Genomic DNA, 23,845 nt, shown 5'->3' on the forward strand with positions numbered 1-23,845 from the left:
GGCTCAGCTGCTTAGCAACAAATAGGATCTAAAGGTTGGGCACAATGCAGGAGGTTTATGATAGTCCTTCAGGGTGAACTCCAAACCCCCACAGCAGAATGTTATCCTTTAATTAAGTGTATCGCGTCCATTCTTACTCATCTTGTTATTCTATTTCTACCCATTCTTAAACTGGCAGTTTTAGTCTGTCCCTTTAACTAGTCTACACTTAAACTTTAAGTCTACGCTTAAAACAATCATTCCGACATTACTTCAGCTGTAAAGACACAGAAAGCTGCTGATGAGTTTCTAAAATTTTAAGTATATCACATCACCTGCCTGATGAGAGCTGGAGGAATTTCCTTTCTCCCTTTTGTAGGTGGGCTAATGAATAAAAAATGGTGCTGTACTTCCAATAACCTCCCCTCCATGCATAGAAAAATTAGGCTATAACTCAGTCTCTCCAATAACATGTTGGTTTCTGCATTAGCACTTTGAGATGTGCACTTAAAGAAGGGTATTTTCACAAAGACCCATAGAGATGAAAGCTGTGATACATTGTCCCCTTAAGGAACAGCTTAATGGTACATAATGTGTGCATAATAAAGAATAATAATAACAGTAATTTATAATATTTACTTATTTTGATGAAAGAGGCAGCAGAAGACATGGAAAAAACAAACTGAACTCTTGAATATCAACATGTATACTTTCGAGAACAGGCTACAAACATGAGGTGACAGCCAAGTACAACAGCATTCCTGCTGTTAAACTTGTGCCGTTTTATTGTTAAACAGTAGAGTTGTTGCAGCATAAATGGGACTTGTAGAAGAGGGATGTGAAGGACAGGAAAATAAGTGCAACTGGGAATCTAGTGTTTAAAGAATCTGATTTTCACTTCTTATGAAGATTAAATGTGGGGTTTATTATTCCATCAAGTGTTACACTACAGAAACTGATTCTGAGAAAACAGGAACAGTTTCTGTAACTCAGGAATGTCACCGACTACCAGTAGCTGATAATTTAGTTAGGCTGCTCACAAGAGCTGGAATTTTCTCTCTTATTCTGAAACAACTTTTAAGAAGGTGTCAGTGCAACCACCAGGTTGGGTTACATCCCATCCCCCAGGTCAAACACACACATGCTGTGCATTCAGTCAGCAGGGGCAAGGAAGCCTCCACTACCCAACTGCTGGGCACTGACAAACTGGAAACCTGGCACTCCTGGATGAAGGGGATGGATGCTCCAGTGTACCTACTGGAAAAGTCAGCAAACATGCACATTCTTTTCACATGAACACCTGAAGTCTTGGAGATCATGGTCCAAGCCACCATCCCATAAGACCCTAAGACCCAAATGTGCCAATGGGCATTGGGAGATCACATGGCACACATGTAGCTGGATTGCAGGAATTCAGAGACCTGGCAAAAGGGGATGCCCAGGTCATGATCGAGACAATATTCAAAAAAACACTGAATAACTTACTATGGCCATGAGATAATGTGAGATTTTTAAGTTTACTAGATAGACACAGAATGAATGATCCGCTTAAGCAGAATTGTGGGAGATGGTCTATGTATTTAATTGGAGAATCCAAAAGAACTGACAGTCTTATAATACAAAAAAGACATTATATATACATATACACACAGAATGTGTCTATATATATCTGTATAGATATATATAAATCAGTAAACTTGAATAGTGCCTTTACCATGAGCATCTTAAGGCATTCAGACATTTTATTATGACATTGACCCAATTCATTATCTTTTTGCTTTGGCTGAAATAAAGCAAACAGATTTAAAGGTCTGATCTGAAACACCCACAACATCTGAAACACAAGCTTAATAGTATCTTCAGTGACAGCAGCATCATCTAAGAACCCACCCACCCACTGCACTGCTTATCAGCTGAATACTATTAAAAGGAGTCTAAATAAATCATTCCCACTCACAGTTTTTGCAACAGCGGAAGATACATCAGTCTCAAAGAGACTTTCTAGCCATATATTCTATAGATTCTATTACAAATTGAGGAAAGAAAAGATACAGCAAGAGGGCCTGCCCGAGGATAGAATGCCACTGAATATCAAATAGTATTTACAGTACAAGTTATAGGATTATAGAACATTTTATAAATACAATTAATATGTATACAAGGGCACATAAAAGAGAAACTTGTTTTCATGTTTTACAAAGTAAAAGTAACCTGAACTAAAACTTACTGCAGAATTCCACAGCTGCTGGCTAGGAGCCTCTCTTCTCCACTGCCTGTACAAACCAATCCCCATCGTAGGTCACCAGTGAAACACCCATGTTTTAAGCAGCAACTACGAAGAATCTCAACAGACTCCGAATCTATGTATGAAACGTCAAGTTTCAAAACATGGGTAAGGCAGAGCGTGCTGGAGAGCTGTGACGACATTCACGTGTAACTACCTTTCTCAGAGGAGAACCTGGACTGTAACAAACTGCACTTTTTGCAAGGGAATACATAATACTGCAGCATATAGGTGGCAAAATTCAAACAAGGTACATTACAACTTCTAACACCTGATATTAGAAAATGCCAGGTGCATTTACCAAATTCTAAAGATGTGAGCATTTTCTGTATTTGTTTAAAAAAGGCAAGAGTATTTAGTATTTCAGTACTTGCACATGTCCTTAAAAGAATCAGTAATTTCCTTTAAAAAAAGAAATTGTTCTTTCTTTTTAGAGCAATGGTGCCTTTACAGGACACATTTTTTACCTTTTTTAGAATTATTTTTAAATTGTCTAAGATCAGAAATAGTATTAAACAGGAATACACCATAGTATAGTGCAGGCAGATGAGAGATATACTCAGATGAAAAGGCAATTTCAAGAGTCAATTTAATGAATTGACATTATTTTCTCTGCACACTTCAAAAATGGTGAGGTGGGCTTGATTAAATTACCTTTAACCAGCAATATATTATACTTTTCTCCAAGACAAGTAGACCAGTTTTACTGGGATACTTACTATGAAGGAGGATAATCTTTAAAGTTTATTTACATGAAAAGCAATCTTTTTTTACGTAATATATAAAATGGAGTAGTTATGCACTGCAGCCATTTTATAATAATTAAGCTAAATGAAATTAATCTTACAAGCTACTCTATTTGAACAGCTGTGGGGAAGGCAGAACAGGAATTGTTTCATTAAGCTGCAAACTCATTTTCATTATAGAAAGCAACTAACTACTTGTTTGAGAAAACAATTTCTCATAACCATTTTCTAACCATTATAAACTGTTCACAGTAGTGGGGTGAACTTCCACAAACCTTTTCTCCTGTGACAAAGTATGTTTAAGAAGTTTCCTCACTGCCAACCTGCTGCAGTTCCTCAGTTATGTCAATACAAATCATTTTTGGACCACACTAGAAACTGGATCACTCAAATGACCACACTTACAAGAAAGGAAACTCCAAATGCTAACCAACAAGAACTTTCTTCACTGGTCCAGTATTTAGGACAGTACTAGAGACAGCTGCACTAGCACAAACAGAGACACAGGACTGGAGCACAGAAAGAGAGCAAATGGCCATAAGCAAACAAACCAGCTTGGTGTGAAAAGTAAACTGGTAACTGATGTTTGCTGCAAGAACAGCTATGAACACCAATTTCATGACGTTTAGACAGTTGCAATGCCAGTGCAATGGCAAAAATAATAATTTAGGAAAGTAGTAATGCTTACATGCATGTTATTAGATCATCCATTGGAATTCAATTCCAAGGAAGAAGAAATGTTTCAAAAGACATTAAGTTTACTAAAAATAGTACATTTTTTTTTTACCACTGTGTTTATTTTAGGAAAAAGAAGGATAGAGACAAAAACATAATTCTTTCTGCCTCTCAACACTAACTCCTGATCTTGTCTCAGTGAAGCTGCTTAGTGATGCTCCCATCCCTGCTCCACATAACCTCAATAAGCTCAGTACCCTCCCACCAGGAGACCCTAGGAAACACCTGAGCATCTGCTGCTCGAAATTATGGAAACAGTAATGCAGAAGGCAGCAGGCACAGCTTTAAGTTCCCAATTCTGTTCAGAACTGGGCTGTAAAAGAGGATTGTAACTGTACTGCCAGCTCAGACCTGTGCACAGCCCTTCTCAGTGTCTGTGTAACCAGGAGGATAATTGTTCCAGCCAAGGGAAATGGATCTCCACAAAAAGTCTCAAAAGTCATAATTTATAATCTTTTCTCATTACTATCTCAAATTTATCATGAAGACACTACTCTAAAATTTATTTTTCAAACTAAAAATTCCAACAAAAGCAGCACTGTACACACTTTACAGTTTGGTTGTAGTCAGAAAATTGAACTAGATTTCAGAAAGTATTGTTTCTAAGGCTTCTTTTCCTCTCACATCTATACAACTGATGCCAGGAGACAGTCAAGTTGTTTCTGAATGAGCAGTCCTGCTTTGAGAGTATCAGTCACACACTACAGTTTATTAATATCAAATCCAATTACTATTTAACAAAATACTAGTTCTAATGTTTTATTATCTTATGATCATACTATACCCAAGACTGACACTTTCTTGTTTCAAAGCTGAGAAAGAACTAGGCCACTCCCACAGCAGCTGGAAACATTTCACCAGATAAATGGCTGCTTTTCCAACACTGTGAATAAGGCTAAATACAGTAAGAAGTCAGGGTAGAGCAGCTTTTTTTTTTCTTTTCAGAAATGTATCAGAGAACTTTATTAGCATAAAGTAGGTTTTATATTTGGTCAATGCATGGAAAAACTGTGATTAAAAATTCTGAAGCAGAGATATGTTCTCTAAAATTATTAAATATATGTATAAATAGATACCAGGCATCTTAGGGGAAAAAAAAAAAAATCACTATTTCCTATTTTGAGTACTTAGAGTACAGAGGACCAATAACAATATTCACGTGATTTTTTTTTTTTACCTAACATCAAATCTCTTCTAAATTAAACAATTAACATCACTAGAATAAATTAATTTTTGAGAAGGATTTCCCTGTATTCTAAGGAAACAAAATGTACAGAGGGCAACTGAAGAAATAATTTTTTTAGCATTTGAAAAAAAGTGTGCCCATATTTACCCTAGCAATATTCTTTCAATTCTCTTAAAGGAAGAGACTTTTCAAAAGCTATAGCTGCAAAATTGATTATTTAATTTTTGACCTTCATTCCTCTACTAAACATAAACCAGATCACGACTCTGAACTCCTCTACCTGCCTGTTCATCATCATCATCATCATCTGACTGCTGTTCTGAGTTTTGGGAACTACCATACTCATACTCAATGGGCTTTGGATTGTTGTATGGGTAGCCATTGTCATCAAAAAACCTTCGGAAGGTGAACTCATAAAAAGCATGTTCAGGATGTTTTCCATTTTTGTACCACCCATTGAGGGTATCGTTTCTGTTCCCCTCCTTATCATCATCACTCCACAATTTATCTGGATCGACTGGATCAAAGTTTGACGTGTCCGTAGGATGAGCAATTTTGGGAATGTAGAAAGCAGACTGTCGCCGTAGATCACTTGAGAAATCAATTGTTTTGAAGAATGGATGAGCTTTTATTTCATCGGCACCGTTTTTGCCTAAACGATCTTCTGGCCCTCGGCAGAGTTTAATAATAAGGTCGGAGGCCTCTGGAGTCAATTTAGCCTGAGGTGGAATGTGAAGTGCAGTTTGCCAGTTGATAACCTTAAAAGCAAAAAGATGTGTTATTAATTTAAAATTTCACAAAAAGGAAAAAATGCATTTAAACAACAAAACAAAACAAATGACCAGAAAGAAATAGTTCAGTAGGTCTAAGGTTTTTCACAGTAGAGGGGAAAACATGAAGCTGCTCTTTCAGAAACACAAGGAATATTTTGTCTGGAAATCTGGCAAAATGCAAGTAAAGTTTATTTAGATTCCAGTCTAAACTAGAATCTAGCATGGAAGACCCTTGCTGTAAACCAACAGAGACACCATAAAATCCAGCACCTGGAACCTGAGATTAGGCACATGCCTTACAATCCTAAAAAGGTGAGGGAGATGAGTTTTGAGCTATATGACATACTGTAAAAACTAACAGATTCCAAGTAAAAAAAAAAAATAAATAAATCAATAATGCACTACATGTGAGTAGTGCACCTGAATACAGTTTTGCAAAAATGACACCTGCAGCAGACTGCCTTGATGCCTTCTCTGAAACAGCAGGGGCTCAGGAAGGAAAGGCTCTGAGCTGCCAGTAGCCCTGAGCACGGTCATCGACTGCTCCTCCACCTTCCCATGCTAAACACCTGCAGGTACCTCACCAAAGGAAATCCTCTGCAGGCAAACAGGCATGGAAGCCAAGAGGTGGAAAAAGAACACACTGACACTGGAAGAGGGAAAGGGAACTGGAACAGATACAAACAGTGAAAGGCTGAGATGTGATAATATTTTTAGTTGGAATGTTTGCTGCATGACCAGATAAGTAACAAATGTGATTCTAGAAGGCAATTTATAAATTAAGTGCACCTCCATAGTAACATAAAGTTTAAAATCTCCACAGTTTATAACATGCATGGATAGGCAGCCCTCTCAAATGTCACCTTTGTTTCCACTACAAATTAGCAAGACTATGTAAGTTTCAAGCCTTTTTCAGACTGTTAATACCAGACTTTTAAAGTTACCTTCATTTGTGTTTCCAGTGGTGTTTGTGCCAGGAATGGAGGCTGCCCCACTAGCATCTCAAAGAGAATTACTCCAACACTCCACCAGTCACACAACTGTGTGTAACCTGAAATAAAGTTCAAATAAGGTAGTCGAGCCTTTGTACAGTTTTTTTAATTTCTAAGAACAAAAAGATCACAAGAGATTTCAATTCTATTCAATACTCATTTAAGATTTCTATATTAACAACTACTTATTTTTTTGTTAAAATATCACATCCTTGGGAAAAGCAGGAGCGTGGGAAAGGTGAAGCAGGACACCTGAATGCCAGTTACTCTGCAGTGAGACTGCAGTACAAAAATGCTCTCATTACCTGTTCGTAACAACACTTCTGGGGCAATGTAGTTGGGTGTGCCCACCAGGGAATGGGCCAGGCAGCGCTGGTGCTGCCGTGCAGCCCTGCGCTCCAGCGGCTTCAGCCGATCCCCACACCTGCAGTTCACCGGGTCCCCCCACTCACTGCTGAAATCCATACTGTCCTGACGGGCATGATCACCTGCCATGGAGTGACAAGGATGGCAAAATTGAGGATGATTACTTTAATTCTTATCTAATACGACATTTTCTTTATCCGTTAACATTTCGTGTTACAAAACCGAACCTGTTTCAGCTTCAGTACTCAACAGTTAAAACAGAAATCAAAATCAAGATGTTGATTTTTGTTTATTATATAAAATACCTCAGAGGATACATTTTTTTTTAAGTTAATTTTTGACATAACTGTGAGAAAGTATCCATTTCGATACCTTTCAGATTTTTTTTAACATCACCAAATTGGGTGTATACCTTTATACTGTTTTTACACTTACGTAAACATAGAACCTCTAACATTCAAATCATCGAAAAATAAAAGCAGATTTTAAATCTTTATCTTCTCATCAGAGACTGTGTAACAGTCTGGCCTAAGATACATGAATTTTGAGAAAAACTAATCAAAAGTAATTTAAACCGTGTTTTTGAAAGTATGTTTTTATTTTCTCAAACTAAAAACAAGTTGCCACATAATCTGTATTTTACTACTCCCAAAACTGTGACTTCTCTTCTGCTCCAGCTTTTTCTTTAGCTGTTGTTTTAGGTAATCAAGTAGGATTTTGAAAAGCCTACTTAAACCTTCTCATAAAGGAAACGGCACAATCATCTTTCTACTCATTTATAATTCAATTCCTTGTAAAGAATATTTGTATTTCTCTTACCGCTCTGGTAGTATTTTGAGTCATGGGTCCATCGAAAACCAGTACAGAGCCCGAAGTCAGTCAATTTGATATGACCATCACGGTCTATCAAGATATTATCAGGTTTAATATCTCTGTGGATGAAGCCCATTTTATGAACACTTTCAACTGCACATGTCAGTTCTGCTGTGTAGAACCGTGCCAGATTTTCTGGAAAGACACCCATTCTAATTAGGAGACTCATCATATCACCTCCTGGAATGTAGTCCATTACAAAGTACAAATTGTCCTTATCTTGGAATGAATAGTACAGGCGAACCACCCATTCATTATCAGCCTCTGCAAGGATATCCCTCTCAGCTTTAACATGAGCAACTTGATTTCTAAGCAAGACATCTTTTTTCCTCAGAGTCTTTGTTGCATATAGAGCATTGGTATCCACCTTTCTTGCTAGGCAAACTTCTCCAAATGCACCAACTCCCAGGGTTTTAATTTTTACAAACATTGACTTGTCCATTTTAGCTCTTCTTAGCCGAATGTAATTTGACTCTTTCTGGCACAACATTTTCCTCATTTGATCCCGGGCTTCTGGTGACAATCCAACCTGCGCAGCAAACAGAGTTAAATTTGAAGAGTGAACAGTACTCTTAATTCTTGGTGATCTTCTCATAAGTAATTACAAGGCTTAGGCAAAGCAAACCAAATACTTATACACAGCACAAGAAATAATACTTAAAGGGATTTGGTTTTAATTTACATATTAGGATTTTATGAAAACATATAGGAGTGATAAAAAACTGAAATGTGATCATTTTCAACAGCAAAATGCACAAGGTGCCATGCACCAGAAGGTTCTAGAGAAGGGACTACTACACTCTTAAGAAAGGTAATTTACAAATTACTGATAAAATCCACTGCAAAAAATATCATCTGAATAACAGTGTGCATCAGCTGCCTCCCTGATTCTTCTTACAACAGGGTTAAAGAAAGCCAAAACATGTCTAGGAGCTGTAACTTGCTGAGGGCTAAGGAGCTGCCACAGGAAAGGCAGACTAGCTGGAGGAGAAGTCACTGAACTTCCTGACCATGCTCTAGAATTTCAGCTGCAGAAGGGAATATGGACTCCCTCTCACTCTCTCCCATGTGTAGCTACCCAAAACAGATCCTACTGGCACTGCTTCCTACTGCCTGCCCACACCAAGCCCATGCCTCTGCCACAAGCCTGAACCTGATGTTCCCTCTTATCACATAATGCACCTCTTCGCTCACACTCTCACCACTGCTCTCCACTCTACCTAGGAGCCAGCTGAGCAGAGCACTTCCTTTTGAAGTGGCTCACTCCTCCTGACAGTATCTTTTCTTGGCTCCCATCTGTGTACATATCCCTATCTTGACTGAACATCCCTGGTGTTCCAGCCAATGCCACCAACATTCTGACAGCTGAAACATTCACAGGCCACACACAACTTATCACCCACAGGGTTGAAACCCTTATCTACAAGAACCACATCGATAATTCTCATTGTACTCCAACCTCTGTGCCCTCCTGGTATATTTTTGCTGGTTTCAATTCCCTTAAAAGTCCCATTCAATTTTGGTACAGTTTTTTGTGGCACATTTTAGGGCCTGGAATCAGAATAATCCTTCTTCTTTGTTTTAATGTGAATAGAATCTGTCTTCAATTTTTAATATTTTTTTCTCTGTGACACAGTCCCCACATAGCTTGATGTTCATTCCTTCTTTTGTTTTCTGACAGTATTTTCAAATTACTATATGTTACCTTCCTCACAGAATCTCAATTATTTTATCTGCCTGACTTGAAATCACCATCCCACACCAATGATTTCCAAGTTTAACCTATAGCATACTTCCTTATTTTTTCATGTTGATCATAAACTCAAACATGCCCACACTGAACCCCTGCAAACATCACAACTGTAATCAAGCACTATTTTAAAAGCTTTCAATTTCTTACTGTCACATCTTATCAATTCTTGATACCAAATCTTGCTTTTTCCATCTATTTAAAGCCTCAGATATCTGAGATACTGTCTTCATAGCAATCAAACCATCAATAGGACTAAGTAACTAGTCTAGGCCTGTATAGACTGTATGTTAATAGATTACTTTGGCCCTGCCTAATTTCCAACATAACTTGAAACAAAATATAATAGATGTGACTGAGAAAAAAGAAAAAAAAAATCAATTAGATATTACTCAGTATCTTCCATGAGTTACTATATGTCACCTATTAAAGAAAATATTGTTAGAACACAGAAAATTTCTTACAGGCATCATAGCAAAAATGGATCCAAAGGAGATGCAATTAGGAAAATGCATATAAAATGCTTGCCTACCCAAAGGAACTTCACAAGTTAGACAAATTTAGTAAGATTTAAATGAGGAAGGCTGTCTCAAATTTGAAACAAAAATTTTTGTAGACATCAGACAGGCAGTAGTTAGGACTGGTTAGCTGTAGATTCAAGACTGGTACGGGATATAGGTTCAACTACATATTTTGGATCAAAAAATTGTCTTATTGTGGGAATATCTGCATTTCTGTCTTCCAAGACAGAAATATCTGAAGTTTTCTTTAAACTAACAAGCTTAAGGCACACTTCAACACAGAAGGAAGGATTACAAATGTCAAGAAGACAACTGAACACCTGGGCTTGGTAAAGTTCAGACAATGGTGGATCACCTTCTTCTGGCCCATCTGAACCCTGAAGTCTGCCTCAGTACAGACCCACTTGACACAAACTGAACCCCACCCATCACTGACAAAACTGGCAAAGAATAAAACCTAGACAGCAACAACCCCCTAGGAGTGAGACTCAATACAATATTTAATCACTGCAAGACATACAGTCTCCAAAACCCTTGTAGCTTTGCTTTCTTCTACCTGCTCTCTAGCTCTTGCCTTTGAACAGTTTTATCGTAAAAAACTAGCCCAAGTACTGCAATTTGTCATCTCTTCCCTCAACCCACCTTAATTTTCCCTGTCATTTATTAAACCAAATGTTAATTACAAACCTTCTCTCTGAATTGCTGTATTTTCCCCAGAATTCTCCTCAGCTTCAGCATTTACCAAAAACTAACAAACTGAGAGCTGCACAAACCTTTCTGCACATGTATCTCCAATTATTTCAAGAAAATGTCAGACACCAAAAGTTTCATGACTTGCTCCCTATCATCACACAATTTGCTCTCATTCTGGTTCCTTCTCATCTTGCTGTGCCTTAAACAGCGACTTAAATTTCTCTTTGCAGAAAAGACACCTATTATAACATTTGACCAAACTCACGTATTTAAATCAAACATTTTTGAGACCACTCAACTCCTAGGAGACCTGACACCATGGAAATATGTCACATGCTAGAAATACAGCATCTGGTGAAAGTAGGTATTTTCACAGGGATGCATTTTGGCATTTTTTCTTTCAAAATTCAAAGGGGAGAGAGGAAGGGAACCAATATTTGCTTTATCTTCTTAAAACTTTCTGAAAATAAGTAATGAGCATGTTTCCCTTTCTCCTTCTCATGAAGACCCAAAATATACTTTATTGTTGTGGCATTCCTCTCCTGCAAGCTTATGAAAAAGGAGAGGTCTGCTGCAGCACAATAACCCCATATTCCCCCCTCCAGCCTGTAATTAAACATCCCAGCTTTAAACCTAGCATAAACCATTAAAACTCTAGCATTAATATTATAACTATTATAAAATACGCCTACTAAAGTGCTTTAAAAGCACAAGAAAAATATCAAGGAAAGTTATGTCAGTGCTTTCATGTAAGTAATACTTATTCTGAGATACTACAGAACACAACACAGTAAGAAGGGAAAATGAAGTTTACAAATCAACATTAATTATAATCTTACATTTAAGTACTCAAAAATAGCCAAAATAAATTCATGCTTAATTTTGATGCAGGATCGCATGCAAAGCCCTCTAAAAAGGGATCATGCTATTCTTAAGAAACACTGTTGCTTCAGAATCTTACTTGTCTACACAGGGATGGAGGCTACAGAGTTCAGGAAAGCTTCCCACACCTTAACAGTTTAAATCAGCTGTTAGTGAAGTGAAAAAGGAAAGAGAGAAGACTAAGAATAAAGATCTAGTAAGAGTTCCAGGATGAAATCTTGCTAACATTTACATATTCGTGATTAAGCAAACACTTACAAAAGACTACAGCTTACAGTAAGAATTTTCAAAGAGTAAGAAAACACAGATTTAAAAAACAGCATGTCAAGAAAGCGGCATAAGCCAAATGCATACTCTTATAGAATAAATAAAAAGGAACGTCATGCTTATGTCAAACTTTCAACTACAATTGCTAAGAAATATGTACATGTGACACATCTCATTTTCATCTTTCTGCAAATCTGTTTTGCTACTTCTCACTGTTTTCTCTTTTGAAATGATATATGCTGGTCAGCTCCAGTTTTTTACCCTTTTGATTTGGTTTAACAGAACACAAATACTAGAACTGGACCACTGACTCTATGCAGGCACAAAAAAAGTTGATTTCACATGTATTTGTTTTATAATTATGTCCTTCAATTGCTCTTGTTTAAAAAGATGTATTTACAGTGCAGATTACAAAATATTTAGACAAAAGATACCATCTCTTTCATTCTAAAAAAAACCCCAACTAACCTTTAAATGTTTTTTTTTTATTTGAACTTAGAAAAACTATCCATACTGGTAACAAACTGCAGAATGTAAAAAATACCACTGTTTGGGTGTCTATATAAGTGCACTAGCCAGCCTGCAACTTGTCCCAAATTTGCTTGTACCTTCAGCACTTATTTAAAAAAAAAAAAACCAGAAACATTTTTAGAAGTCATTAAAATGTTGCCTATAACTCAAAAATCAAGATTAAACAGAACCCATAACAAAAAGCTATGAGCCATGTAAGCTACATCTCAGTTCATACAACAATTATTTTGCTTCTGTCATCTTACTGTATGTTGGCCACATGAATTACCTTTAGACATGCAAAAAACTTAAATAAAACAAAAATACTTAAAAATCAATTTCTAAGAAGAAAATTAAATATGTAAACAAGACAAGGAAGAAACTTGCCACATCTTAAATACAAAGAATAAAAACAGACTCCAGTACCACAGTTCTAAATCTGTGCTATTATCTGTACTATTTAATTCTTCAATTAAGACATATCCCATAAAACTAATACGGGAACAGTTTAGTCATAGATTTAGAAAGAAGGAAGAGTTTACCCGCATCATTTCATTCTCTAGTTGTTTTTTCCGATGCAAACGCTGCTGGTGTGACTTGAGTATATTCTCCACATGCTGCTCCATGAAGAATTTAAAAGCTTGAGGGGAGTAACTTTGAATGCGAGACTCTCTTCTTTCTTCATCTTTCTTGTTTTTTCTAACGGGAACAGGTGAGGTTGTAATTTGTTTCTTTTCTTTATCTGTTGAATCAACACATTCGTAATTCTTTTCATTCTCATCCTCCCTGGATAAAGGAGGTGGTTCCTCCTTGCTGAGCTTGGGTCCTGCCTCATACAGATTGACAGAAGGATTCTGATGCAACAAGTGTTTAGGGTAAGGTGGTGGGGGACCCTGGTAATTTGGAGCCTCCGCAACAGGAGACATAACTGCCATATTGGTGGAGGGACTGTCAGAGAAGGGAATGGTCTGAACACTTTGCACGGGCTGCGGCATCCAGGAAGGGTGAGTGGGTGCCAAGGCAGTCTGTAGCTCTGGTTTCAACACTCGCATGCTTTTCACTGGTTGCTGGATGGGAGCTGGCGTTATGGCTGTCACTGTGGTGGCCGAAGGCTGGGAGCTGCCAGAGTGACTCTGCCTGCTGCCGTGATGGTTGTTGAAGGAGTTTGACCGCACGGGAAGGCTGGGCTGCCATGCAGGCATGTCGTGCCCATTGCCCGGCGACGACTGTGGCTGCACGGGAGAAGGCTGTGACCAGGATGCAGGTATTCCAGCTACATTTGTGTTGTAAAGTTCCAGGTTGTGACTATTTCTGTTTGGCACCATTATTGCCTGTGGAAGATTCCCATTGGTGTACGCTGAAGGAGGAGCAGATCCTCCTGCCTGCATCTGTAGTGCTGTGGGACTTTGCCTGTTAGTTGGATTCATTGGGTACGGCGGTGGCTGGCGACTCACCGAATTTCCAGACACCACATTCTGGTGAACTATGAATTCTGCCTGACAATTGCCATTCTGCATTCCAGCTCTTCCTGAGGGAAAACTGAATTTGCTGTTGGCAGAACTCTGCATGATTATCGGTTGCCTGCCAATGGGGACAGCACTCATGCCTCTCTGACCCTGTGTGGATGAATTCATAGGAGAAGGATTCATAGGTGGAGGTGGATAACCATCCTGCCATGCTCCCGGTGGCACTGGAGAAATACGGGAGATCACATATTCCATGTTTCCAGAGTAGCGCTTTGTTTGAGAATTTGGCTCCCAGGAAGGAGGTGGAGGAGTAGTTCCCCTTGGAGGGGGTGTCTGTCCCCGAGGAGGTGGAGGAGGAGGAGTGACACTCCTTATCTGTGGTAGAGGTGGGGGATTCACTCTTTGTCCATTGCCAGGATGAGCCTGAGCAAATGCTGCAATGCCAGATCCAGATAATGGCCTTCCTACATCAGGCTGGGAGCTGGGACTTTCCGAGCGATAAACGACACCCTCTGCCAGGGAAGGGCCGTGCCGCTGAGGAACCAAGGACTCCTTAGAACCCTTCCAGCTCTGCTTGCGGTTAACTGACTGCTGGACAGCCCCTGCTTCCAGGAGAAGAAAACACAGCATTTACATTATTGGAAATTATCCCTATTTACTGCTTTGAGTATTTTGTTCTTCTGCATTAATTACTACAGAAACAGAACTTGAATTCTCTGACACAATATAATCCACTGTACTTCATGTGAAAACTTTTTCTAGTAATATACAGCATTGCATGCTAATATGCTCAGTCTACATAAAAGAAGAAGAAAAACCCCAACATTGAAACTATAAAATTATAATACCAGAAAGTGGTTTTTTTCAGAAATCACTTTTCTGAAAATGTGTTTTGCTTCAGTAAAAAATGCAAAATTTAACTGAAAAAAATGGTAATATGCAAAATTATTAGTCACACAATGTATTTTTAATCACGTGTACAAGAAACTCTCAGAATGTTCAGCACAAATGCAAAATAAGTAATAGCATGGAAAAGTATGTTATGTTGCTATCCCTTCCAGTTAACACTATCAAAACACTTAAGTGTTCTTAAACTAAAATTTAACTGAATGCTGTAAAATGAAGGCTTCCACCTTTATGTGCATATAGATGACCTACACTTGTTATATTCCCATCATGCAGAATTTGATTAAGTACTTTAATTTTAAAAGTTGTATCTTTTTGAGTAAAAGTGTTATAGAGGCAAGAACTAAAACTGGATGAATGCAAAACTTACAGAGCAAAACTCTGCTATATATTTACTTCACAGAGGCTATTCTGCACCATATAAACAAAATATACAAGGAACTAATAGTGCAGGCAGTCTTACAGTGTTTTTTATCATGTTAACACTAAGATATGTGTAAACACATACAGTACTGTAACTGCTGAAAATCACCCTGTCCTCATCTAAAGAATGTGTTAATTACTATATTTTTGCAGGTAACAATGAAAACTATGTCTAAATGGTGGAATTTACCTACAAACTTCATACATGCACCAACTAATCCTGCTGAACAGACTAAAGGAAAATAACGCTGTTCTTTCAACTCTTTGCTGGCTAATTTTTCCTCCTGCCTATATTGTTAATTTAAAATCTAACTCCAGAGCTAGCAGCTCAGTGCTCAACTTTAGTCAAATAAAAGTTCAGTATTTCTGCTGCATTTTAAAGTTAACCTTTTTTCAGGTGTATGCTACTAAAAAGGCATCAAGTTGTATTAAAAATGTGTTAGCATCTGTAAAGAAAGCAGTAATAGCAAGAGGCAAAATTCTGACTGCTAGTAAAGACACAGTCCATCCTCTAAAATCTCTAAGAATGTGAAGGCTGCCTTAAAAACTATACAAACAAAAGCTGGAATCAAGCAGAAAATTAAGCAGAGAGGGATCCTGAAATATAATACCTTAAAATATAAACATCGTAGTCATATGAGATATATAAATATACACATATATACACAAAAATACACGTACAGTATACTGTTGTGTGGGAGTGTGTGTGAAGACAGGCAAAAAATTAAAAGATGAATTCAATGCTCAGCACTTATGTCTAAGTGGTGCTTGACATAGAACAAAATACAGGCACCACATCAGCAAGGCAGAAATTACCAAAATGACATCTAAATGCCATTCCTTGTATAAAATGGTTATGCACAGTAATAAAACCATGCAGTTATAAAACAATGCTTAAGAAACTAATGTCAAATAGACCTATCTTCCAGAAGGATTACATAAGATAATAACAGTAAAATGCTGTTTTTAAAAGCAAAACACCTGTATCTCAGCATCTCTGTTCTACTGTGAGCACGTCAAGGCAAAATCTATTTTTCACCTATAAGAATACACTCAGTGAGTTATTGAGTCACCATGGATACACTTACCTGGTGGTTTCATACCCGCATTTACAGGTCTTGCTGCTGCTGCAACCATCTGTTCCCGACGAGGATCCTGGTAGCTCATTTTACTTATGAATTCAATGGCAGCCTCTATACTACGGTTGTTAGTTTGTCTAAGAGCTTGTATAACCATATCCTAAAGAGAAAATTATATACAAAAAATTATTTACAAGGAAATCACAAAAAATACCAAAAATCATGGTTATTTAGCCAAATAGCCTCCACTAATTTTACCAAAGTAATTTTACAAAGTATCAATTTCTCTTGATTGTTTTAAAACTAATTTTAAAATGTCTTCTCCAGAAGAGATCATCCAAAATAGTACTGCAGTCTCGATGTTCAGAAGAAAAGTTAACTTGTTAAAACACTGTAGTTGATGTAAATCATGTCATCTTGCTATTCATACAACAGCTTGGTCACACAATCCTTAAAAAGGGATTTTGTAATACAAACACCTATACAATAAAGTTGTCACAATCTTTATGGACCAGCTGACATTAGCAAAAGCAGATAAAATATTTTCAGCTCAAAAATTTGGTCACCTATGTGATATGAAGTATTCAACGTCTTAAAGAGTATCACTATACACAGAACATAAGAGGATTTGACTTGAAACATAGCAAGCAAAGCAAAAGAGATTTTCTGTAAGCTGTTTAGGATAAGAAACCCCAAATACAGTGAACAGCATTCTACCCTGATTCTTATACATATACATACATACATACATATATACATATAAAACTATCTATATACACCCACCTGATACTTACTGGTATCTGTCTGTTCCACTTTAACCCTTAATACTACCTACTACCTGTGAGGTGGGGGGAAATAACCAGCATGTTTGTGGTATTTCATTTGGGAAAAAAAAAAAAAAAAGAAAAAATAATACAATTTGAAACTTCTCAACCAAGAAAAAACGCTTTCCTTCTTCAGCTGTATCTGTTCCTAGTGACGTATGTGGATCAGTGCCATATGGGCTATTGTGGTAACACCACTGTAGGTTAACACATGGCAGAAAGGGCTTATCCTGGCACTGTGCCTGAAAAAAACCCCATATAATCACAAGTGTCATGGGAATTTGCAGTTGTATCCAAGAACAAAGGGTAGAAGCAAAAGGCTTCAAGATACAAAGGATCCAACAAAAATACCAACTTAAGATACCTTTCTAGTTTATTGTCCAGCCACATACCACAAACTTCAGTTTGCAAAACCAGCTGCAGGTTCAGTCTGTAAAAATGGAGCTGAGAACTGGTCTACTTGGAAAAAACAAATGCACAACCCTCCTTGCCCCAAAATCCCACACAACAGCAACAATAAAACTTCCTCAACCGCAAACAAACAGCAACAAACCACAGAGCTGGAGCAAATTATTAAAAAAATTATTTATCAATATAAAATCCTTCCATTCTTCCGGACACACAGTCTGGACTGTGCATTTGTGTGATCAAGAGAAAGGAACATGAAAAGTCACTATCAGCCCTTGACACTGGGATGCTGTTGAGGAAAAACCAGTTGGTAGTTTTGGAGAAGCTCACTCTTGGTAGATGTAGATCTCTCTGTAAATACCAACACATCACAGATAGCAGAACTCATGAGCTGGTCACTACTGCAAGCAGTACATGCCTGCAAAGTTAATCCCTATTGTGGTACTGTGCCTTTTTCCTTTGGAAAGATAAGTGGTTTGCTAGCTCTTTTTTAAACATGCTTTTGTACCCAGGTTTACAAAGAAGGCATGAAAACAAGTGTGATTTACTTTGATGAGCAGGTCCCAGTAAAAACACAGGAGCTGTAAGTGTATTCATTTTTTCCCTTCTGAAACCACTTTTCAGATTAATTTCCAAAATATCTGGTATTGCCTTTCAATTTAGAAAAACCATATTTTAATACCATAATTTTAATTGAGCACAATCCAAAATTACTTTAAGTATCAAAAGCAAAATCTAGAGTCCAGTCCTCTCTGCCTTAAATTATGTAATTAGAACAATCTACCACATAACAATAATCTGGATAAGATGATTAAAAAAAACAAAGCCAAGTCTCTCTAAATCCTTCCAGTCTTCTTCTACATTCTCCACTAATACCAGTTTCATGTCCTAACCAGAAACCTACCAGGTTTTGAAGTGTTTTCCTTATCATGCTGTTCCCTGATCAATACCCCCCCAACATGCATTAATAGTTTATAGCTAGCAGAACACCAAATCTTCAAAATAAAACACTTCACCTCATCAAAGCCAGCAGCTTGCAAGTCTTGCAGCATTTGTCGATTAACTTCTGACGTTCCTTTGACAGCTGAGGTTGCTTCATTTGCAAAAGGCAGAAGTGAGTTTCTTATCTCCTGCAAAACCTTATGATATGTTACGAATTTGGGTGGATTTCGGCCTTGTCTAGGATCTTCAGGTAACATTTTTCCCATGCTGTGATCAGCTTTAGCAGCATCTGAGGGTTTAGGCAAATTCCTGAGGCTCTCTCGTATTTCCTGTAGCATCTGCTGGCTGCTGCCAGTATAATTACTGGCAGGAAAAGTTTTAGGCCTCATTTGTCTATAACCTTCTGGTTTCTCACTTCTCTTCATGAAAACATGTATATATGCAACCTCCACCAAGGATTCGCTCACACCAGAATTCAAGGAAGACTGGCTGATGTCAGAACTTGTGAAAGTAGTGGCTCTTCACTGTGAAACCTTGGTTCCTTGTAGTGCTGGAGTTCGTCACAACCCAAAACTGCAATTCTGTTAACAAAACATAACAAAACAAATCACATTAAACAGAGCTGTAAAAAAATTCACAATGTAGCACTGCTGGCAGTGAAACGTTCACCAGCAGCTCTGCCTTCACAGATACTAAAAGCATGCTAAGCAAATTCTTCAGGCAGTCTTTACCCAACCTAACTCACAAACCACGTTGGGATTTTAACTGTCTGTTAACAACGAATGTTTTAGGTGCCTCAAGTCTTAAACAGTCCTGAATTGCAAAGGATGTGGACGCAGTAAAGAGCAACTCCTCTGTCTGGTGGACAAAGTTTTCAAGAGCAGATACAAACCACAGGTGTGTGCTAACCTATCACTGCTTCTTTGCCTCCCCTCTCTCCTGTGTCCATTTGTCACCTATGTTCTCCCCATCAACACCTTTATAGCCAGAAGAGCCAACTCTACTACCCAGTCAGCCAGGATATGGGTCAAATAACCTTGCTGTTCTATTATTCTGACATCCATCTTCAGAAAAAATAGAATTGAGAAGTACACCAGTAAGAGCATGTAATTACAGTGATTTTATCCATTCCCTAGCAGTCATATGTGTTAAGACTAAACACTTGCCTAGCTCATCACATGTAATTTATGATTTCTTGTACCATCTTGTACCATCTGCCACTTGAACCTGTTCAGAACTCAGATTCTGAGGCTTTCACAGTTTCTTAGCTCAAATCTCCTTGAACCAGTCTTCATCTACAGTTAAGTAATTATTGAATTTATTTTACATAAGAGAAAATGAGAGCAGGAAGAGAAACGAAGAAAATTGAATCAGATTTTTTTTTAATGTAAAATTGTTCAACAACTCAAGCATCAAATTTGCTGAGAGCATAGCTATGACATTTGGTAAGGGAAACAGAATTTTCTGCCAAAAGCCAAATAAAAAACGTTTGCATTTTGAAGGCGCTGACTCATCAGGGAAAGAGCCCCGTGTCTGCAGAGAACTCAAATCTCTGTGTCCAGGCTGGGCACTAATTATTACTGCAACTGCCATGGCAAAGGATAAAGCAACCACAGTGAAACACTGAAGAAATTGCAGAGCCTTTGCCTCTTTAAAGTATCATGAAATAAGACGATGCAAGATAAACTGTTTTGGCACTGTCTTTTCTTCACAAGCACCAAAAATGTTGAAGCTCAACTCACACTGCCCCTTTACTACTGCGTTGTTAAGTGTTTCTCGTATTAGACATAAATGGAACAAGTATCTAAATTTTACATAGTCTACAAAAAAGTCACTCTTTCTCCATTCAGTTTTCATTTCTGTAATACTTGCATTGTAACAAACCAATTAGGGATTCAGCTACTGAGGAAGAATATGACAAGTTAACAGGAAAAAGAACACTCAGAAGCACATGCAAATTATGTGAATTAAATACTCATGCTACCCATAAATAAAACCTGAAAGTTGGGAAGTAATATAGAAATGAGGACTGTGAAAAGAAACACAAGGGATACCCACCTAATCCCATCCTCCTTGGAGAACCATTTTAGAAATAACATAATTTCTCTTATGAAACTTTCTAAGTCTTAAGGGGTATAACTGCATCCACAAGCTTTCTTTGCACTGTGACAGTTTTGAAACCTTAAATGAATGTAGTTGTTTTTATGTTTTTAAATACAGTCTGATAGCATATCTTCAGTGTTCACTGAATAAGGAACAGATCATCAGACATGAGAGTGAATTTTAATAATTAACAGTGAAATTTTGCTCAAAGTATTAAGAAATCCAGTAATCAGCAGAAAGTACAGCTTGAGAGCAATTATAACGCAATTTAATTTTGGCCACTTTCAAAATAATTTTCCAAACATGCCATATTTAAGACCACATTGAAAATACTTTTTCAACAGAGAACTTTTTCCAAAGAAAATTAAGTAAGAACTTGACAAAATACCCATACATAAGCTTTTAACAAATTCCAAAGGCCTGGAATTCAGGTGAAAACAGGAGTTTTGCACCTACATATTTTACAAATTTCATCTGGTATTTCAGTATTCACTTTATGGTTACATGTTGGGTATCTAAGATAGACTAATCTAACACCCCTAAGAGAAATCAAGGTTAAATTAACGGGAAAGCAAAATCATAAATCAAGAGCAGTCATGGAAAATAAAGCTGCACTCTAAAATTTTCAGCAGCAGCTTATGTTTAGGAGTGTAAACCAGCCACTTATCTCACACCACTTACCACAGATAGCCTAAATGTTTCTAAGACCACACAGCATGAACCAAGCTAAGAAACTTACCTAAATAAATAACTTTTTTTGGTGGGTTGTTCCTTTTGGCAGCACCAATGGGTACCAGCATGTATATGTGAAACTAAGTCTTGATTCTTAGAAAACAAATTAGTACCCCAGAAAGCAGGAATTACTACAGTTCACCTTGCTTTATATATGAACCTCAAAATTCACAAGTCACCTCTGCTTATAGATATTGGGACACATTTTAAAGGAAGAAAGTGTTGACTGCTGAGTAAGAAACGTATCTCAGCTTTGTACTTCTAACTACCAAACACCAACTGTATCCAAGAGAACGGATGTCTATTCCCTCTTGTAGTAGTTTTGTGTAATTAAATGATCTGTTTGTTAATGCAGCTGTTTTTGCTGATTAAATTCTCTTCCTTAAAGGACTTGAAAAAATAATCTTTCACTTATTTTCAAAATAGGGGAATACAGTATTTTCTTCCACAGGTCAAACTGTAAGGGGAAAAGAAGCTTATCTTGGTTTTTTTTTCACATTATAATCATAAAAGACTGGACTTAGATAAATAAGTGTTTGAATGATAACTCAGAAGTGTTCAAGGCCAGGCTGGATGAGGCTTGGAGCAACCTGGTTGTGGCAGGGAGCTGGAACCAGATGATCTCTGAGGTTCCTTCCAAGCCAAACCAGTCTGTGATGCTCTGAATAGCAACACACAACTGTCAATGACTCCCACGATTTTCTGAGGGAAAAAATGCACAGCTTTATAATCTAACTTAAACATTCTTCATCAAAATACTTTCAATGCTCATATTTCCAACTGAGCACTGAACATCACACATAAATGTATTTCGGTACCCTCCCTCATGTACCTATTCTAACAGCTTATTTTATACATAATCACAATGCTTCACTGCTAGGGATAAAGAAAGTAACAGAGACTTTGCAAGTCATAAAAATTAAGTTTGTAGAGACTTGGTTCAGACCAACTAAAGGAAGCTCTTGTTTCAGGTAACAAGTCATTGAGCTGCAAAAGCAATTTCCCAAAGGATGCATTTCCAGCGCTAAAAGTTTTCATAGGATGAGGAGAAAACTGGACCCCTAAATTAGCCCATAAGCACAACTACATACGGTCAGAGAAGCCAGAGCTGGAAAGAAACAGACGCCAGCTGAACACTAGGAACATTGTGCATTCGCTCGGTTTGTTTCCATTCTTACGCTCTGCTATCTCCTTTAGCAGGATACAGCTCTTCTACATGAATTCCCGGGAGCAGCAGGAGTTATTTCAGGCGCACCTCGGAGCGATCTTCACTGCTAACAACAGCAGGGCAGCGTCTGAGCACCAAAGCCCCGCTGCGCTGGCTCAGGCCGGCACCGAATCCTGCAGGAGAGCAGGGCCCGGCCTCCCTAGGACCACGCAGGCCAGGAGGCTTTCACCGCCGGGAGGAGTATCCCGAATGTGCCCCGCTGGGACACCTGCGCTTCTATGGCCCCGCCGGCCTCAGGCCGTGACCTGAGGTCGCTCCTGCCACGGCTGCGTCCCGCAGAGGGCCCGGGACGCAGGGCCGAGCCGGAGCGGGCCCTTTATCTCCCCGATTCCCCCCTCCGGCCCCGCGCACGGCGAACTCTACCTGCGGCGAGAAGGCGGCGGCGGCGGCAGCGCCCCGGGCGCTCGGAGCTCGGCCCCGCCCGCGCGGCGCCGACCGGCCGCGGCCCTTCCCTTCCTTCCGCCCTTCCTCCGCCCCTCGGCGATGCCGGCAGCGCCCGCTCGGTCCCTCCGCCAGCGCCCGCCGCCGCCTGGGGCCGCTCAGTTCGGCGCCGCCATTTTGTCAGTGTCCCCGCCGCGGAGCCGCCCGGATATGGGCAGATCCCGGCCTGCCTCGCGCGGCTCCTGCCGCTCCCGGATGGAGCGGCGGCGGCTCCCGGATGGAGCGGCGGCGGGGAGCGGCAGCGCCCCGTGAACCCTGCGCGCCCGTGCGGGGCAGCCGTACGCACAGCACAGCCCCCGCGCTGCCGGGACCGCCTGGCTTCTCCCGTTATATTCCCGTTTTCTAATTTTACTGTTTTCTTTTAATGGGGGGTAGAAAGCTCCGCCGAGCTGCGTGTTTCGGCTGATGCCCGAACGATGGACACGTTACAGACCAACAGGAAGGAAAACCCACCGGTTAGAACTCGGAGTGATCCATTTCATTTCCATCTTTTGCATTTCAAATAAATCGGGAAGCAAAATTTAAGCTGCTCGAAGGAGCTCATTGGCGACTGAGTACCTTGCCCTGCAAAGGGAGGACGGCCCTGTCCCCATCCAGCTCCTGCAGCCAGAGCAGACACAGACGGAATGTGCATCAGGTAAGGCGTTCCTGCCACTGCAGATCCAGGCCATTCGCCGACGTGAATTAAAGTACACTCTAGAATGGTTTTGGCGGAAATGCCGTGTAACACCTCATA

The 23,845-nt window shown here is 39.0% G+C and overlaps 1 protein-coding gene across 10 annotated transcripts; it reads right to left on the reverse strand.

Annotated features, from left to right (window-relative positions):
• Positions 1–1,537: 1,537 nt before the first annotated feature.
• On the reverse strand, positions 1,538–23,741 carry LATS1 (large tumor suppressor kinase 1). Of its 10 annotated transcripts, none has more exons than XM_086877201.1 (8): positions 23,563–23,741; positions 18,680–19,186; positions 16,441–16,591; positions 13,100–14,625; positions 7,881–8,463; positions 7,001–7,183; positions 6,648–6,754; positions 1,538–5,688 (listed from the first exon to the last, which is right to left on the reverse strand). In XM_086877201.1, exons 2-8 carry the CDS (start codon positions 19,028–19,030, stop codon positions 5,173–5,175), a joined length of 3,417 nt encoding a protein of 1,138 aa, XP_086733327.1. In that variant the 5' UTR covers positions 19,031–19,186; positions 23,563–23,741; the 3' UTR covers positions 1,538–5,172. The 10 variants fall into 10 exon arrangements, with proteins under 10 accessions (XP_086733327.1, XP_086733324.1, XP_086733328.1 ...); XM_086877198.1 differs by having other exon boundaries at positions 13,100–14,628; positions 23,563–23,737; XM_086877202.1 differs by lacking the exon at positions 23,563–23,741 and adding an exon at positions 23,032–23,255 and having other exon boundaries at positions 13,100–14,628.
• Between the last annotated feature and the right edge of the window lie 104 nt (positions 23,742–23,845).

The sequence above is a fragment of the Cyanistes caeruleus genome, chromosome 2 (assembly GCF_971803275.1).
Source record: "Cyanistes caeruleus chromosome 2, bCyaCae1.hap1.1, whole genome shotgun sequence".
NCBI classification, from domain to species: domain Eukaryota; kingdom Metazoa; phylum Chordata; class Aves; order Passeriformes; family Paridae; genus Cyanistes; species Cyanistes caeruleus.